The following is an 18332-nucleotide window of genomic DNA, read 5'->3' on the forward strand; positions in this document are numbered from 1 at the left end:
ACCCACTACTAAAGGAATGCACAGTGAGGTATACACTACTGGGTGTTTAGTAACCCACTACTAAAGGAATCATAGTGAGGTATACACTGCTTGGTGTTTAGTAACTCCCTACTAAAGGAATGCACAGTGAGGTATACACTGCTGGGTGTTTAGTAACCCCCTACTAAAGGAATGCACAGTGAGGCATACACTGCTGGGTGTTTAGTAACCCACTACTAAAGGAATGCACAGTGAGGTATACACTGCTGGGTGATTAGTAATTCACTACTAAAGGAATGCACAGTGAGATACACACTGCTGGGCATTTAGTAACCCACTACTAAAGGATGCACAGTGAGGTATGCACTGCTGGGTGTTTAGTAATCCACTTCTAAAGGAATGCACAGTGAGGTATACACTGCTGGGTATTTAGTAACCCATTACTAAAGGAATGCACAGTTATGTATACACTGCTGTGTCTTTATTAACCCACTACTAAAGGAATGCACAGTGAGGTATACACTGCTGGGTGTTTAGTAACCCACTACTAAAGGAATGCATAGTGAGGTATACACTGCTTGGTGTTTAGTAACTCCCTACTAAAGGAATGCACAGTGAGGTATACACTGCTGGGTGTTTAGTAACCCCCTAATAAAGGAATGCACAGTGAGGCATACACTGCTGGGTGTTTAGTAACCCACTACTAAAGGAATGCACAGTGAGGTATACACTGCTGGGTGTTTAGTAACCCCCTACTAAAGGAATGCACAGTGAGGCATACTCTGCTGGGTGTTTAGTAACCCACTACTAAAGGAATGCACAGTGAGATATACACTGCTGGGTGTTGAGTAACCTACTACTAAAGAAATGCATTGTGAGGTATACACTGCTGGGTGATTAGTAATTCACTACTAAAGGAATGCACAGTGAGATACACACTGCTGGGTGTTTAGTAACCCACTTCTAAAGGATGCACAGTGAGGTATGTACTGCTGGGTGTTTAGTAATCCACTTCTAAAGGAATGCACAGTGAGGTATACACTGCTGGGTATTTAGTAACCCATTACTAAAGGAATGCACAGTGATGTATACACTGCTGTGTGTTTATTAACCAACTACTAAAGGAATGCACAGTGAGGTATACACTGCTGGGTGTTTAGTAACCCACTACTAAAGGAATGCGTAGTGAGGCATACACTGCTGGGTGTTTAGTAACCCACTACTATAGGAATGCACAGTGAAGTATACACTGTTTAGTAACCCCCTACTAAAGGAATGCACAGTGAGGTATACACTGCTGGGTGATTAGTAACCTACTACTAAAGAAATGCATAGTGAGGTATACACTGCTTGGTGATTAGTAACTCACCACTAAAGGAATTCACAGTGAGGTACACACTGCTGGGTGTTTAGTATCCCACTACTAAAGGAATGCACAGTGAGGTATACACGGCTGGGTGTTTAGTCACCCATTACTAAAGAAATGCATTGTGAGGTATACACTGCTGGGTTTTTAGTAACCTACTACTAAAGGAATGCACAGTGAGGTATACACTGCTGGGTGTTTAATAAACCACTACTAAAGAAATATATAGTGAGGTTTACACTGCTGGGTGATTAGTTGCCCACTACTAAAGGAATGCACAGTGAGGTATACACCGTTGGGTGTTTAGTAACCCATTACTAAAGGAATGCACAGTGAGGTATACACTGCTGGGTGTTTAGTAACTCACTACTAAAGCAATGCATAGTGAGGTATACACTGCTGGGTGTTTAGTAACCCACTACTAAAGGAATGCACAGTGAGGTGCACACTGCTGGGTGTTTAGTAACCCACTACTAAAGGAATGCGCAGTGAGGTCTACACTGCTAGGTGTTTAGTAATCCAGTACTAAAGGAATGCATAGTGAAATCTACACTGCTGGGTGTTTAGTAACCCACTACTAAAGGAATGCACAGTGAGGTATACACACTGCTGTGTGTTTAGTAACCCACTACTAAAGGAATGCACAGTGAGGTATACACTGCTGCGTGTTTAGTAACCCACTACTAAAGGAATGCACAGTGAGGTATACACTGCTGGGTGTTTAGTAACCCACTACTAAAGGAATGCAGAGTGAGGTATACACTGCTTGTTGTTTAGTAACCCACTATTAAAGGAATGCACAGTGAGGTATACACTGTTGGGTGTTTAGTAACCCACTACTAAAGGAATGCACAGTGAGGTATACACTGCTTGGTGTTTAGTAACCCACTACTAAATGAATGCACAGTGAGGTATACACTGCTGAGTGTTTAGTAACCCACTACTAAAGGAATGCACAGTAAGGCATACACTGCTGGGTGTTTAGTAACCCACTGCTAAAGGAATGCACAGTGAGGTATACACTGCTGGGCATTTAGTAACCCACTGCTAAAGGAATGCACAGTGAGTTATACACTACTGTGTTTTTAGTAGCCCACTACTAAAGGAATGAAAAGCGAGGAATGCAGTGCTGGGTATTTAGTCACCAATCACTTAGAGAATGAAGAGTGCAGAGCTGGCTGTTTAGTGACCCATCGGAAAGGGAATTGTCAGTGGATAGAGTAAAGATGACTGTTCATTGACTCTTCATTATGGGAATGTATAATAAGGTTTGTAGCACTGCGTGTTTAGTGACCCACTAGTAAAAGGCTGTACAGCTAGAATGCAGAGCTGTGTGTTTAGTAACCCATTACTAAGAGAATGTGGAATGAGGATTGCAGTGTTGCGTGCACAGTGACCCATCAATAAAGGAACATATAGTGAGGGCTGCAGAGCTAGGAGTACAGTGACCTTTCAAGGAATGCTCAGAAAGAAGTGCAGAACAGGGTGCTTGGTGACAAATCACTGGGGGCTTATACAATGAAGAGTGCAGAGTAAGGAATAAAGAGCTGCGTGTACAGTGTCCCATATCTAAGGAAATGTACAGTGAATTGCAGCAACCAATCACTAAAGGAATGTACAGTGTGGACTGCAGAGCTGGGTGCACAGTCAACCATGACTGTCTCACTATACAATCAGAAGTGCAGACCTGGATGTTCACTGTCCAGTCACTATAACAATGTACACTGAGAACTGCACAAAAAAGTATTCTCTGACCCATCACTATTTATTTACTCTTTGTTCGAACAGGTTAGTCCCAGTAGGCCACTGTCTTCTCTTCATTAGAGGTGCCAGGTGATATTCGTAGTGACTATGGGAACTTCTCCTCCTCTTATTCCCAATAAGTGCCATGAGATCTGTTATATCTACCTAAGTTATTACAAACTCAGGCTGATGTGGCCTTGGTCTAACATCTCATCCAAAGGACACCACACTCAGAAGTAAAACACCCTCTTTATGCTGTATTGCAATGTCGGTATCAGGTATCTGCTGTGGGAATAGAACCCACGGTCTTCAGAACTTCCAACATCAAAGGTGAGTGTGCTACCTGTTCAGCTACAGTGTACAGTGTGTAGTGCATGGCTCCATGTTTGCTGACATCCAGAGATGGGTGTTCAGTAACCCTTCACTAAGGCAGTGTACAGTGAAGACCATAGGGCTAAGTGTATGGTCACCCATTATTATGGGACTGTCTAGTGACAAGTACAGAGTTGGGTGTTCAGTAACCCTTCGCCAAGGTAGTTTACATTGAGGACCTTAAGACTGTGTTTATGGTGACCCATTACTATGGGACTGTGAAGTGACGCCTGCAGAGCTGAGTGCTCAATAACCGATCACTAATGTACTGCTTAGTGAGGACCATAAGGCTGAGTGCATGGTGACCCATTACTATGGGACTGTGTAGTGATAAGTACAGAGCTGGGAGTTCAATAACTCATCACTCAGGTATTGTACAGTGATGACCATAAGGCTGCGTGCATGGTGACCCATTACTATGAGACTGTGAAGTGAGGCCTGCAGAACTGGGTGTTCAGTAACCCATCACTAAGGTACTGTAGAGTGAGGACCATAAGGCTGTGTGCATGGTGACCCATTACTATGGGACTGTGAAGTGAGGACTGCAGAACTGAGTGTTCAGTAACCCATCACTAAGGTACTGTCCAGTGAGGGCCATAAGGCTGAGTGCATGGTGATCCATTACTATGGTACTGTGTAGTGAGGCCTGCAGAGCTGGGTGTTCAATAACCTGTCACTATGGTACTGTAAAGTTTAATGCACCGAAAAGGCTTAACAGTGAAAAATAATTCATCAAATGGCCATAGTTTGCCAACAACCAGGAAGTACCGCAATGCATAAGATAAGCGAAGGAAACCTTTTTTTAAATTTGCCCAATTCCCCACTGTAGTGCGATCTTGGAGTTGGTATATATAGTTGGGGGGTGGGGAGTGCAGCCCGCCACTCTGGGGGGTGTGGGGGGCACAGTCCCCCACCTTTGTTTTTTGCATTTGCAATGTTGGCCAACTGTGGCCATTTGATGAATTATTTTTTGTTAAGCTTTTATGGTATGTTAATCTTTTGCTGTTTAACTTTCGATTATTAGCCATTCGCTGTAATTTCTTTTCAATGTATGAATACAGACCCAAGAGGGTTATATAAGGAAGAAAACTTCAGAAACATGGTTTTACATTAATGTGGTAAAGAATATAGAACTGGAGTCATGACTTATCAGTATAAGATTCTACACTAAAATATACAGCACTGCCTCTACATGGTCACCCTTTAATAAGGGATACAGCCTGGGGTCTAACATATGGGACCCCAGTGGTGCTGAGCTCTGCACCAAAGGTACAGTATGGAGAACCCATGTAGTGACCTCCCCAGTATGAAGCTTTACATTAATAAGTACAAATTTTGAGCTGCACATGATGTTCCTCACTACTGAGCATTGCAGTTACTGATACAATGTGGGGAGGTGAAGTATGATTTCTCAGTAATGACCACTGCAATAAGGCAAAATATATGTAGAGCTTGTGTGAGGACCCATGAACATGAGTATCCATAGGTACGAAACACTGCCGTATGGGGCAGAGCTTGAGAACTGCATGTGGGAACCCCTCAACACAGAGGTCTGCAATAAGGAGGTACAACACGGGACAGCACCAGGGGAGCAATCAGTACTTGTAACCAAAAAAGTTAATCAAACAAATACACACACCACGTCCCGGCACTATAAAGGCTGTCCTTTGCCTCTCTTTTAGTCTGCTACACCTCCGTGATATTTTCCAAGCATAAGCCACGAGTGACAAGTAGTTAGAATTAATTTCTTTAATTGAACAAACAAACAAGTTTAAAACTTCACAGATTTAGCGCTTTCATCTCCCACAACGGAGACTTCTTCAGAATCAATTGAAAGCTATGGAATGGAAATAGGGAGAATATAATGGAATTTTTAAAGCACATTAACACTACTACATCTTTTTTGAGTTTTGTGCATCAAATAGAAATAGATGAAATACACTTCCTAGACATTAAGTTGAGTAAAGACAAAATAAGAAAATGTTACAGATCAAATGTATTTAGGAAGGAATATTTTTCTAATTCCTATCTCCACTACTGTAGTGAACATCCACACCAACTAAAGAAAAATGTGGTCAAGGGACAAATGATTAGGATGGCAAGGATGATATCAGATGAAGAAGATTTCCTAAATGAACTGGAACATGTGGAGACTATGTTTATTGAAAGAGGTTATCCTAAAGATATTATAACACCTATAAAAGAATATGTAATGCAGGGCAGGCGGACCAGATACAAACCTCTGATATGCAAGAGAGAAAATACTACAGGTAACAATGAGACACACAGTAACAATAATAATGGTAATATTATCAATTTTAATATGGATGGTGGTGATGAAAGTAATGGGACCAGTAACAACTTCACACCATACCTTACCATTACCTATTACAAAGATATAGGGTGGTTGAAGAAGAGCATTTATGAAGTTTGGAACATGTTCAAAAATATGGCAGTAAAACTGATGTTTTAGAGTGAGTTAAAACTCAGTTTAGAAGAAATATGAACATAAAGAACACCTTAAAGAGAAAGACCACAGAGAAGGAAGGGACTAGCAAGAAATATGGGACTTTTAAATGTGGCCGGTGTGCACAATGTCCATACATTGCAGATACAAAGGAACTAACACTACCCAATTTACATTTGACTTTAAAAGCTAAGAAATATAGCACCTGTTATTCTAAAGGTGTTATATATTTTAAAAAACAAAGCATGTCCAAAAATACTATATTAGGAAAAACGGAAGGGCTTAGTAAAATGCAAAAGCAAAAAAAAATATTATGGGAAAACGAAAAAGGCAGCTTAAAAACAGAATATATGAGCATATAAGGGATATAAATAGGCACAATGACAACAATGCCCTGTACCGTCATGCAATAGAATGTTCAAAAGCAGATTATAAATTTTGGGTACTGGAAGTAGTAGAATGTATGGAAAGAGGGGGTGATTGGGAAACTAAAGTGGAATACAGGGAAATGATATGGCAACTCCGACTTGATGCCTGTGGTATTTGGGGTCTGAACGACCATATATCTATCACCCTGCTAAAAAATTTTAGCTTGACCCCCCCCCAAAAAAAAAAAAAAAGGTACAAGAATACCCTGCACTAAAAAATTTTAGCTAATGACCCCAAAAAAAAAAAGTACAAAGTACAAGAAAAAGTATTTTTACCCATGTTCATTAAACATCTTCAAACATTTTTAAACATTTTTAAACATTTTCAAACATTTAAACACTTTTATACAGTTTTAAAATAATTTTTTAATACTGTTAGATTTATTTGAATGTTTATATATGTGTGTTATTTAAAATGTATGTGTTTTTGAAGTGTTTTGTAAAAGTCTTAGGACTCATGTGTTTGAATATGGTCTTAAAATAGTTTTAGAAATGTTTTTCAAATGAAGTTGGGAAATGGAATATGAAAAGTAATTTGAAGTGGTTTTGGAATGTTTTTTGGTCATGCTGGATGACTTGTACAATATTGATATACCTATTTTTTTCTATTGTTTCTATTTATATATTTATATATTTATACTTATTTACATTTATGATACACATATATTTACAATAGGTATTTATTTAACTAATTAATTGCACAAATTGCACATTAATATATATGCTTTTAACAATGTTTTATGCGTCAGGTAGTAACTATATATTTAACTATTTATAAGATTATTTACAAGAATAATTTATAAGAATATTGTATGCACTCAATATGCACTTTATGATACAGTCAGTTTTTTAATGGAAGCAATTTTTAATGGAAGCAATTTTTAATGGAAGCAATTTTTAATGAAAGCAATTTTTAATGAAAGCAATATATAGATTCTTTCATTTTACATGGATTATTTTATATGGAGTATTTACATTTTATTCAATTGATATGTTTCAACAGAAAAAGTGTTGCCCTTTTAAAATTTAAACTACAAAGCAATTTATTAATTAACTACTGTTGGGAATTAAGGCTTTAATATAAAACGAACGTTTGGACTAGCTTTCAATTGATTCTGAAGAAGTCTCCGTTGTGGGAGATGAAAGCGCTAAATCTGTGAAGTTTTAAACTTGTTTGTTTGTTCAATTAAAGAAATTAATTCTTACTACTTGTCACTCGTGGCTTATGCTTGGAAAATATCACGGAGGTGTAGCAGACTAAAAGAGAGGCAAAGGACAGCCTTTATAGTGCCGGGACGTGGAGCAATCAGTACTGCTATGCTGTAAGAGGCATAGGATGGGGCCTACATGTGGGGAGCCATTAGTAATGACCTGCTCAGTAAGGGGGACGGCCTGTGGGTGCTGTACATCATAGGGAGGTACAGCACAGGCCTGCACATGGGGAACCATCAGTACTACAATTCTGTAAGAGGTGTAGGCTGGGGCCTACATGTGGTGAGCCATTAGTAATGACCTGCTCAGTAAGGGGGACAGCCTGTGGGTGCTGTATAGACACACACACACACACACACACACACACACACACACACATAGGGAGGTACAGCACAGGCCTGCACATGGGGAACCGTCAGTACTACAATTCTGTAAGAGGTATAGAATGGGGCCTACATGTAGGGAGCCATTAGTAATGACCTGTTCAGTAAGGGGGATGGCCTGGGGGTGCTGCACTTTGTGGACACTCAGTTTTGAGCTTTGAATTATGGGGTATGTATGTGTGGGCTAATCAGTACAGAGCTCTGCAGGAACAGCCACAGTATGAGGACTGTATGTTGGAGATCCTTGCTGCTGATTTCTTCAATAAAGACTACAGTGTGGAGACTCCATGTAGAGACCTGTAAGTATTTGCTGTGCAGTCAGGAGTACACATATGCAATGTATGTAGGAACCCATCAATACAAAATTTTGAAATGAGAAATAGAGCAACGCTAATGCATGTGGTGGCTGTAATGAGGGGTTCAGAAAAGACATTCATGTGTCCAATCATCACTAGGGGTTTGCAGTGAAACATACTGAAGGAATGCTCTGTGCAAGATAGTTTTGAATGGGGGTGGGTTGAATCATTAGTTTGCATCACAGTCATCGGTATGCAAATGAGGAGTAGGCAGTGGAGATTCTCAGGTATCAATAACAATGGGGCATTGTTCTGGGTTTGCAGTGAGGAAATTCCAGTGTTACTGAGGTAAGAGCAGACCAATAATATGGACATGTGTAGGCAGAGTCTACATGCAGGCACTAACAAGCACTTGTGATGCCCATAGCTCTCAACCTTCCATCTCCAAAATGAGGAACACTAGCCCTCATAATGTGGAACAAATGGGCAAAATGTGGAACACATACTAATGGCTTACTAACAACTTCAACTAGGAAGGTCATATGATGGTTAAAATATGCTGGTTTTACTTATAAAGAAGATCTTTTAATGAATTAATATGATTCATTTATATTTACCATGGATTTCACTTAAAAAATTACTAACACTGAATGTGTGGCAGAGTCTTTCAATGTGGAACATTGAGGAACTTTGAGGAACATTAACTTTTTAAGACCCCAAATGAGGTACGTTCCTCGTAATGAGGTACACTTGAGAGGTACACTGATGGGATTGCAAAATGATGGAGAAAATAGAATAAAGATGGAAGCAACAGGTTTAAAGTGAGGCTCTTCGCTTATGTTATCAAGTTACTGTACTTATGAGGGTGCAAACGGACATCATTTCTAGACACTCAAATGCTAATAATCTGCATACATCTAAGTTCAAAACTCTGTATGAATATATAAACAGTTTTAGAAAAGAGCTGCTGATAAAATATACCAACATTATGCTAGCAGCTCAGATCAGCTTTGAAGTGGAAAGTTACCTCAGCTTGTAGTTACAGAAAGATAGTTTTAGTTTAGGTGCATTTTGTTTGTGTGTGCGTGTGTGTGTGTGTGTGTGTGTGTGTGTGTGTGTGTGTGTGTGTGTGTGTGTGTGTGTGCGTGTGCGCGCGTGTGTGTGTGTGTGTGTGTGTGTGTGTGTGTGTGTGTCTATACATACGAGTGTGTGTATGTGTGTGTGTGTGTGTGTGTGTGTGTGTGTGTGTGTGTGTGTGTGTGTGTGTGTGTGTGTGTGTGTGTGTGTGTGTGTGTGTGCATGTGTGGGTATGTGAGCATGTTCATACAAATGTGTGTGAGTGTGTCTGTGTGCACGCACATGCACCTATTTTTTTTTTTTTTTTTTATTTTACATTTGTTGACCGTGCTAGTCCAACTGGTTACATGTCCATTTTCAGTAGAGGCCCGGGGAGATAAGCTTCATTCAGCTAAGTAGATTATGAAATAATAGCAATGATAAAAACAATGAATTACAAGAAGGTACACTGTAACCATATTCTAACAAACATTTTACATGAGTATCTAACAGCAAGGTATGTTTGCATTATAACAAATCAATAAAAGTAATTACAGAGGTAAAAGAAAAGAGCATAACACACAGTAGAAAGCTTAATACTAATCACACAGAAAGCTAGCAAGTAATATCATTTTGTGTGAGTTAACTAAGAACATATGATTTTAAGTAGCTTTCACATTCTGCAGTCCAAGTGAAAAAGTAGAGGAGTTAATTTGAGGGTTTATACTCGGGGATAGTTTCCAGAAAGACTAGGCTACTAATAGCAATTCAGTAATCTAGTGGCCCAACTAACTGAGGTCAGTAGAGTGGTATGTCCAGAAGCCAGAAAAAGATAGTGGTAAGAGCATGGAAAGAAGGGGGTTATTAGTCAGGGTTAGAGCATGGACATAGCCATTGAGTTTTAAGGAATGTTTTTAGTTGCTTCTTGAAAAGTGTTGTTGAAGAGAGAGAGATGTTAGTTCACTGGGAAGCCTATTCAAAATTTTTCCCACAGAGTTTGAGAAAAGACAGTCACCTGATTTATTATTGGCTTTATGGGTGGCCATTAGTAATTTATTAGCTGAGAGTAGGGTTTTGAGATTTTTGTATGGGGTGATAAGGCTGCTGAGTATTGGGGTATTGCTGGGATGGTGCAAAATCTTTTGGGTGACAGTGAGTAAGCTGATTTTGCAGTTCAAGCCATCCTAGCGGTTTCAGATTTTGACAATGGTGAGTTCTAAATGGGGAGCCAGTGATCACATCAGGTACTATGAGAGTACCAACAGCCTTCCTGAAGACACTGGAGAGTATGAATGTCTCTCCAAACACCATCATATTGGGTGACTTCAACTACCCAAACATAGACTGGGAACATTACTCAAGCCCCAACACCCTAGCCCAAAGGTTCCTGGAGTTCATAAACTCAAATGCTATGGAACAACTAGTCACCATTCCCACAAGAGGAGAAAATATACTAGACCTGATCATCACAAACATGGCGACAAAATGCTCCACACCGGAAGTATATCCCTCATTGGTGAGATCAGACCATAAATTAATCTCACTGGAGATCCACATCCCGCCCCCAACCCCAGCAAAAAAGACCACAGTGAAGAACTTCTCAGAAGCAAACTTCACACTTCTTAAGACTGGAGTGGTATCCTTCAAGGCCCCCGAGCCAGTGGAAACCACAACCCACGCTGCTGAACCCCTTACAAATGCCTTCTACGAGCACCTCCAGGAATGTATGGATCAAGCAATCCCTAATAAAATCAAGACCCTTTCCACTAAAGGCAGGCCGGTCTGGTGGACCCCAGCCATAAACAAACTCTACAACAAGAGGAGAAAGCTACTACATGACAGAGCAAAATCCCTAAAAGGGAAGGCATCTGTGATCAATACTAGCAAAAAACTATGATCACTCATAAAATCATCCAAGGCCAACTTTGAGAGAAAAATCACTAAAGACACAAAAGACAATCATAAGGCCTTCTTTAGCTATGTTAGAAACCTGGGTGGAAACTCCCAGATATGCTCAGAATTAGTCCAAAATGATACAAAAATCACTGAACCCACAGACATTGCCAACATACTGGCAGACAGGTTCAGTGCTAATTTCTCCCCTCCCTCCCCCCCAAAAGGAGAAATATCTATCCCACCAGAGTCTAGCCTCCCAAACATCTCAGATGCCCAGGTGAGAGCTGCTCTCTCTAAAGCAAAAAACACAGCATCAATGGGACCGGACGGTGTCCCCGGCTGTGTGCTACACAAACTCAATGAGGAACTAAACCCACACATAAGGCTGCTGTTTAATCTTAGCCTTACTACAGGATACGTACCCATGGAATGGCGTACGGCAACTGTGGTCCCACTCCACAAAGGCGGTGCTTCTACGGACCCTGGAAATTACCGCCCCATAAGCTTGACGAGCCTTGTCTGCAAAGCTATGGAGACGATCATAATGGAACTCATAAATAAAGACATTGGGGACCTACAGACACTGGATCCTACCCAATTTGGCTTTGTCAAGGCCAGATCCTGCCTCTTGAACTTGGTCGACATTTTTGAAACAGTCACTAAGGCCATTGATGAGGGTAAGGCAGTTCACACAGCCTACCTTGACCTAGCAAAAGTGTTCGACACAATACCCCACTCGGGCATCATAGAAAAGCTCACCAGCTTAGATGTAAACCCATATGTCACAAGATGGGTTGCAAACTGGCTCAAGGACAGAACCCACAGGGTTAGAGTTGCTGGTGCCATGTCTGACTCTAAGCCGGTCACGAGCGGTGTCCCACAGGGCTCAGTCCTGGGCCCCCTCTTGTTCGGCATTTATTTTTCTGAAGTGCAGGCAAACATAGGGGATTCTGGCTGACAAAATTTGCAGATGACTGCAAACTGGGCACCATAATTGACACTCCATCAGACACAGACATCCTCCAGAGAGGTCTCATAGAAATGGATAACTGGTGCCAGAGCCATGGCCTTAAGCTAAATGCCGAAAAATGTATAGTCATACCCTTTGGGAAAAACAAGGTAACCCCTAATTACCACACAGGTGGTAATCCATTAAACATGGAAGAAGTTATCAGGGACCTGGGGACCCAAGTTGACAGTAACCTCTCTTTTGACACTCACATTGCCAAAGTGGTTAGGAAGACCTTCTACATTGCCCACCTGATCATGAAGGATTCACATCCAGATCAGGAGAGGTCATTGTACCCCTGTACTCTTCACTTATCAGACCAATGATTGAGTACAACGCCCCATTCGGAATGTACCTTACCCGACACCTGCAGCAGTTGGAAAGACCCCAAAAGTTCCTCACCAAAAGGATAAAGGGGCTCAAACATATGTCATATGCTGCCCGACTGAAGAAACTCCAGCTCTATTCAGTCGCATACCGTCTGTTCAGAGGTGATCTGTGCCTGACATACAAGGCCATGTCCAACCCGGAATTAATGGACATGCTCCACCTCAAAAAATCCAAATCCACCAGAGCCACGAGAGCAAGAGACTTAAACCTCAACACGGATATAAATAGGACGTGCTGGAGGGACAGATTCATCACCCAGAGACTCCCTACACTATGGAACAGAATCCCAGTCCATGTGAGGCAGAGCCCCTCACTGACTCTGTTCAAGAGAAATCTTGACGAGTGGATGGGAGATCGTAGGTTTACCCCGGGAATCATCTCTGTGTCACTGCTGGACAGAGGCACAGCAAACTAATGGGTATAGAATTCTCATCCTAAGGGGTGGTGAAAGCCACAGACACTCTGGCTAGGCTTATAAATGCCCTAGGGCAGATAGCCTAGTATGAACCTATGAACCTATGAACCTATTACTGGAAGTAACTGTGAAATTTATAGGGGAGGATTTCTGTGAGGGAGTGAACAGGAGTAATTTAGTTTTTTTAGGGTTTAGGAAGAGACAGTGTTGAAGGAACCAGTTTTCTACTAAGTTAAATACTTTTTAGGTGATGGACTGGAGTTCAGCAGAAGAGGCAGTGCTGCAGATTAATGTGGAATCATCTGCATATTGTATGCAGGTGGCTTGAGGAAGGTTAGCACTTAGATCGTTAATGAAGATAGAGAAAAAGAGAGGTCCCAACATGGAGCCTTGCGGGACACCAAGGGTAATGGGGAGGTGAGCGGATAAGTTATTGTCCCAGAGGACTGCTTGTTGTCTGTTTTCTAGATAGGACTTGAACCCCTGCACTGCTTGTGTGCCCAATGAAAGTGATTTAAGTATATTTATAAGTAACTGATGGTTAACATTATCGAAGGCCTTCGAGAGGTCAATAAAGAGTGCAGAGGAAAGCAGGTTGTTATTCTGATTTTTATTAATACAGTCAGAAAAGGATAAGAGTGCAGTGGTAGCACTATGGAATGGCCTAAAGCCATGCTGACAGTCAGCTAATAGTTTGTTTTGGAGAAGATGATCAAGTAGTTGCCGGTGGATACATTTTTCCATGATTTTAGCTAATGGAGAGAGTAGGGTTATGGGACGAAAGTTTGAGAGTTCGGTCAAGTCATCCCCCTTAGGTAGTGGGATAATATGTGAGATTTTCCAGAGAGATGGAATGGTACCTTCTGTAATGGTTCTATTGATTAGGATGGAAACGGCCTGCCTAACATTTTATTTTTCATCCTTCAGTAATGGTTCTATTGATTAGGATGGAAATGGCCTGCCTAACATTTTATTTTTCATCCTTCAGTAATGGTTCTATTGATTAGGATGGAAACGGTCTGCCTAACATTTTATTTTTCATCCTTCAGTAATGGTTTTATTGATTAGGATGGAAACGGCCTGCCTAACATTTTATTTTTCATCCTTCAGTAATGGTTGTATTGATTAGGATGGAAACAGCCTGCCTAACATTTTATTTTTCATCCTTCTGTAATGGTTCTGTTGATTAGGATGGAAACGGCCTGCCTAACATTTTATTTTTCATCCTTCACTAATGGCTGTATTGATTAGGATGGAAACAGCCTGCCTAACATTTTATTTTTCATCCTTCTGTAATGGTTCTATTGATTAGGATGGAAACGGCCTGCCTAACATTTTATTTTTCATCCTTCACTAATGGTTGTATTGATTAGGATGGAAACAGCCTGCCTAACATTTTATTTTTCATCCTTCTGTAATGGTTCTATTGATTAGGATGGAAATGGCCTGCCTAACATTTTACTTTTCATCCTTCAGTAATGGTTGTATTGATTAGGATGGAAACAGCCTGCCTAACATTTTATTTTTCATCCTTCTGTAATGGTTCTATTGATAAGGATGGAAACGGCCTGCCTAACATTTTATTTTTCATCCTTCTGTAATGGTTCTATTGATTAGGATGGAAATGGCCTGCCTAACATTTTATTTTTCATCCTTCAGTAATGGTTGTATTGATTAGGATGGAAACAGCCTGCCTAACATTTTATTTTCATCCTTCTGTAATGGTTCTATTGATTAGGATGGAAACGGCCTGCCTAACATTTTATTTTTCATCCTTCTGTAATGGTTCTATTGACTAGGATGGAAACGGCCTGCCTAACATTTTATTTTTCATCCTTCAGTAATGGTTCTATTGACTAGGATGGAAACGGCCTGCCTAACATTTTATTTTTCATCCTTCAGTAATGGTTCTATTGACTAGGATGGAAACGGCCTGCCTAACATTTTATTTTCATCCTTCTGTAATGGTTCTATTGACTAGGATGGAAACGGCCTGCCTAACATTTTATTTTTCATCCTTCAGTAATGGTTCTATTGACTAGGATGGAAATGGCCTGCCTAGCATTTTATTTTTCATCCTTCAGTAATGGTTCTATTGACTAGGATGGAAACGGCCTGCCTAACATTTTACTTTTCATGTTTTTGCTTTTGATTCTTAAATCCTGATGTGGCCTAAAATTGCTGATACAGCCTTTCTACCTTTCTTCATTGTGTGCACTGAAAATGAATAGCACAGAAATTTTGTAATGTACACTTATTTGAATATAGCAATGATTATGAAGTACTACTTTTAAGCAGCTAAAGTTGCTGTTTAATTGTTTTAGTGTGTTAATGTTTTCTCAATGTAGTGTCTTTACTACTTACAAAAACGTAACTGTGTATGTTTCAATCCATGACAAAGCATTAATTGCAACAGTGTTACTCTTTTAATGACTACTTCCTTTTTCCAGAAAGGAAGCGATGCTCTGATTCATACAGTGAAAAGCAAAACAAACCCAGCGATGAAGAATATATACAAATATGTAAGTATATACATTCCACTCCTTTCAGTGGTTCTTGAACACAACAAAGTCCTGCTCACTTTCCAAATTTCCCAGGTAGACTCAAAACCACACTGTGGTCCACAGAGCACAATCTAGTATTTTCTGAATCTGATCACCATTTGGACAATTGTTCTACCTACTACTTTGTTGTTTTAGTAATATACTTATTGCTGTGTCTTGTTTCATAAGTGCATTCAGCTTGATAATGAAGGGATGTGAATATGCTCCTTTCCGTTATTTTTCAGGCCAAGGGCCATGCAAAGCTGGGCCTAAAGGAGATGAAACTTCGCCTGAAGAACAAGGTAGGGTATTACGTGACTTTAAACTTCTGCATTCCTAAGAATTACTGACTCTATTAAGCCTAGGAGATACTCTGTGGACTGTAATATATTCATGCCCACACAGTGTCTTAAATGTTACTCACAAGTGTACTTACTGTGTATGTTACTCATGGTATGCGTTACTCACATGCTTACATACTGTGTATGCTACCCATGGTATGTGTTAATCACATGTTTACATACCGTGCATATTACTCGTGGTATGTTTTACTCACATGCTTACACACCATGTATGTTCCTCACTGTATGTGTTACATGTTTATATACTGTGTATGTTTCTCATGGTATGCGTTACACACATGCTTACATACCATGTATATTACTCATGGTATGTATTACTCATGCTTACATACCGTGTATGTTACTCATGGTATCTGGGTTGGTAGTAGATGTGGGAGTGTGTGCACAAGTATTTGTTAGGGTTAGAGTAATGACTAGGTAAGGGGATCGGTTTAATAGTGTGTCTGTTTTTGTATGTGTGTTGTGTGTGAGGCTTTTCTGGTAGGACTACCTTACTCATGTGTGCTAACCCTAACTCTGTCCTTGTTCCTGCCCCCAATCTCAGTCCTGCACCTTACTTACCCGAAAACTCTTTCTTTAACAGGACCACTATTCAAAGTATGTTTGATGGTAGTGTTAGGTGTTTTTTTTATTTGATTTTTGACTGATTACAAAAGAACACTGCGTTACTTTTTGCAATCAGTTCTACAAGTTTGAGTGGAATATGTTTGTTTCGATGAGCCTAGATCAGGGATTTTGTGTTTCAGGATGGTAAGTTTCAATTAAAATTATTTATCTATCTATCTGTCTGTCTGTCTATCTATCTATCTATCCATCCATCCATCCCATTTGGGAATTTGTGTACTGGGAATGGGATTATTGAATACACTAACTGAACATATGCTGGAGTTATCAGACATCCTAGCAAGTATGGGAAAAAATCTGCATATAAGAATAAAATGTTATTCAGTCAGGGCTAAAGACAGTGACACAGACAATAATTTACTGCCTGCTTTCCCGGAGTGAGATGAATCACGTGTTGGACTGCTTTATACCAGGTGCAATTCAGGTCTTTCTCCAGATAGTACAATTACTAAACAGACCATTTTACATCCCCTTACTGTCTTTTTACACCTCTTCAAACCCCCAAAATACAAAAGATAACAAAGCAGAACTGATGCTGACTAAATGTCAGACATCTCACCAATAACATACACGCTGTAGAAGCTTTTCACTGCTTGAAGGCTGTTGCTGTCTGTAGGATTATTGAAACATGGTTAGAGATCCTAAATGAATATTACAATTTCCATGGTATAACCCTTTTTAGTATTGCAGATCTGATAGGATAGACAGGGGTGTCTCAGTATTTGTAAAAAAAACACCCAAAAAGTCAGACATCAAGAAAATACAATATTAACAAATGAAAACAATAAATATGTTATAGGAGCCTACCAGATACAATGCCTGTCCCCCAGAGAGCATGAGAATTACCTGACTAAATTCCAGCAAGAGCAAACAAATAGGTTAAAATATTAATTGACTACATTAATCCAAAGGGTTTGGAACTGTCAGTACAAAAGCTAACCAGGAATGACAACATCTTACACAGCATGGTGGTACTCCTAGGGCCGTTCTGCTCCCCAGCCATGGGTGACAATATCTTACACAGCATGGTGTTACTCCTAGGGCCTTTCTGCTCCCCAGCCATGGATGACAACATCTTACACAGCATGGTGGTACTCCTAGGGTCATTCTGCTCCTCAGCCATGGGTGATAGTAACTTACACAGCATAGTGGTAATCCTAGGCCGTTCTGCTCCCCAGCCATAGGTATGCCAGGAATGACAATATCTTACACAGCATGGTGGTACTCCTAGGGCCATTCTGCTCCCCAGCCATGGGTGACAATATCTTACACAGCATGGTGGTACTCCTAGGGCCGTTCTGCTCCCCAGCCATGGGTGACAACATCTTACACAGCATGGTGGTACTCCTAGGGTTGTTCTGCTCCTCAGCCATGGGTGATAGTATCTTACACAGCATGGTGGTACTCCTAGGGCCGTTCTGCTCCCCAGTCATGGGTATGCCAGGAATGACAATATCTTACACAGCATGGTGGTACTCCTAGGGTCGTTCTGCTCCTCAGCCATGGGTGATAGTATCTTACACAGCATGGTGGTACTCCTAGGTCCATTCTGCTCCCCAGCCATGGGTATACCTTATTTCATTAAAGCATGTGTGTCATCATTTACCTAAAAATAAAATCAGATTTAGTCTTACATCCCTTCCAAACTTTACCGGTGCAAACCCAAATGCAATAAGCTACATACTTTTAAAAATACAGGGACACTGTCTGTCTTCACTGACCTAAATAAGTCTGCTGAGAATAATGTCAAAGAGTTCTGTGACATCTAAGATCTGTATGATTTTACAAGAA

The 18332-nt window shown here is 40.5% G+C and overlaps 1 protein-coding gene across 4 annotated transcripts in view; it reads left to right on the forward strand.

Annotated features, from left to right (window-relative positions):
* Positions 1 to 18332, forward strand: part of LOC122790092 (DENN domain-containing protein 1B-like) — a 1285568-nt gene that overhangs the window by 1103391 nt on the left and 163845 nt on the right. For all 4 annotated transcript variants that reach the window (XM_044057656.1, XM_044057657.1, XM_044057658.1 and 1 more), the window contains 2 exons: positions 15463 to 15534; positions 15801 to 15857. In XM_044057656.1, coding sequence (XP_043913591.1) covers positions 15463 to 15534; positions 15801 to 15857 — 129 coding nt within the window. The remainder of the gene's footprint in view (positions 1 to 15462; positions 15535 to 15800; positions 15858 to 18332) is intronic.

This window comes from Protopterus annectens, chromosome 15.part0, assembly GCF_019279795.1.
Source record: "Protopterus annectens isolate FY-2018-M chromosome 15.part0, PAN1.0, whole genome shotgun sequence".
NCBI classification, from domain to species: domain Eukaryota; kingdom Metazoa; phylum Chordata; order Ceratodontiformes; family Protopteridae; genus Protopterus; species Protopterus annectens.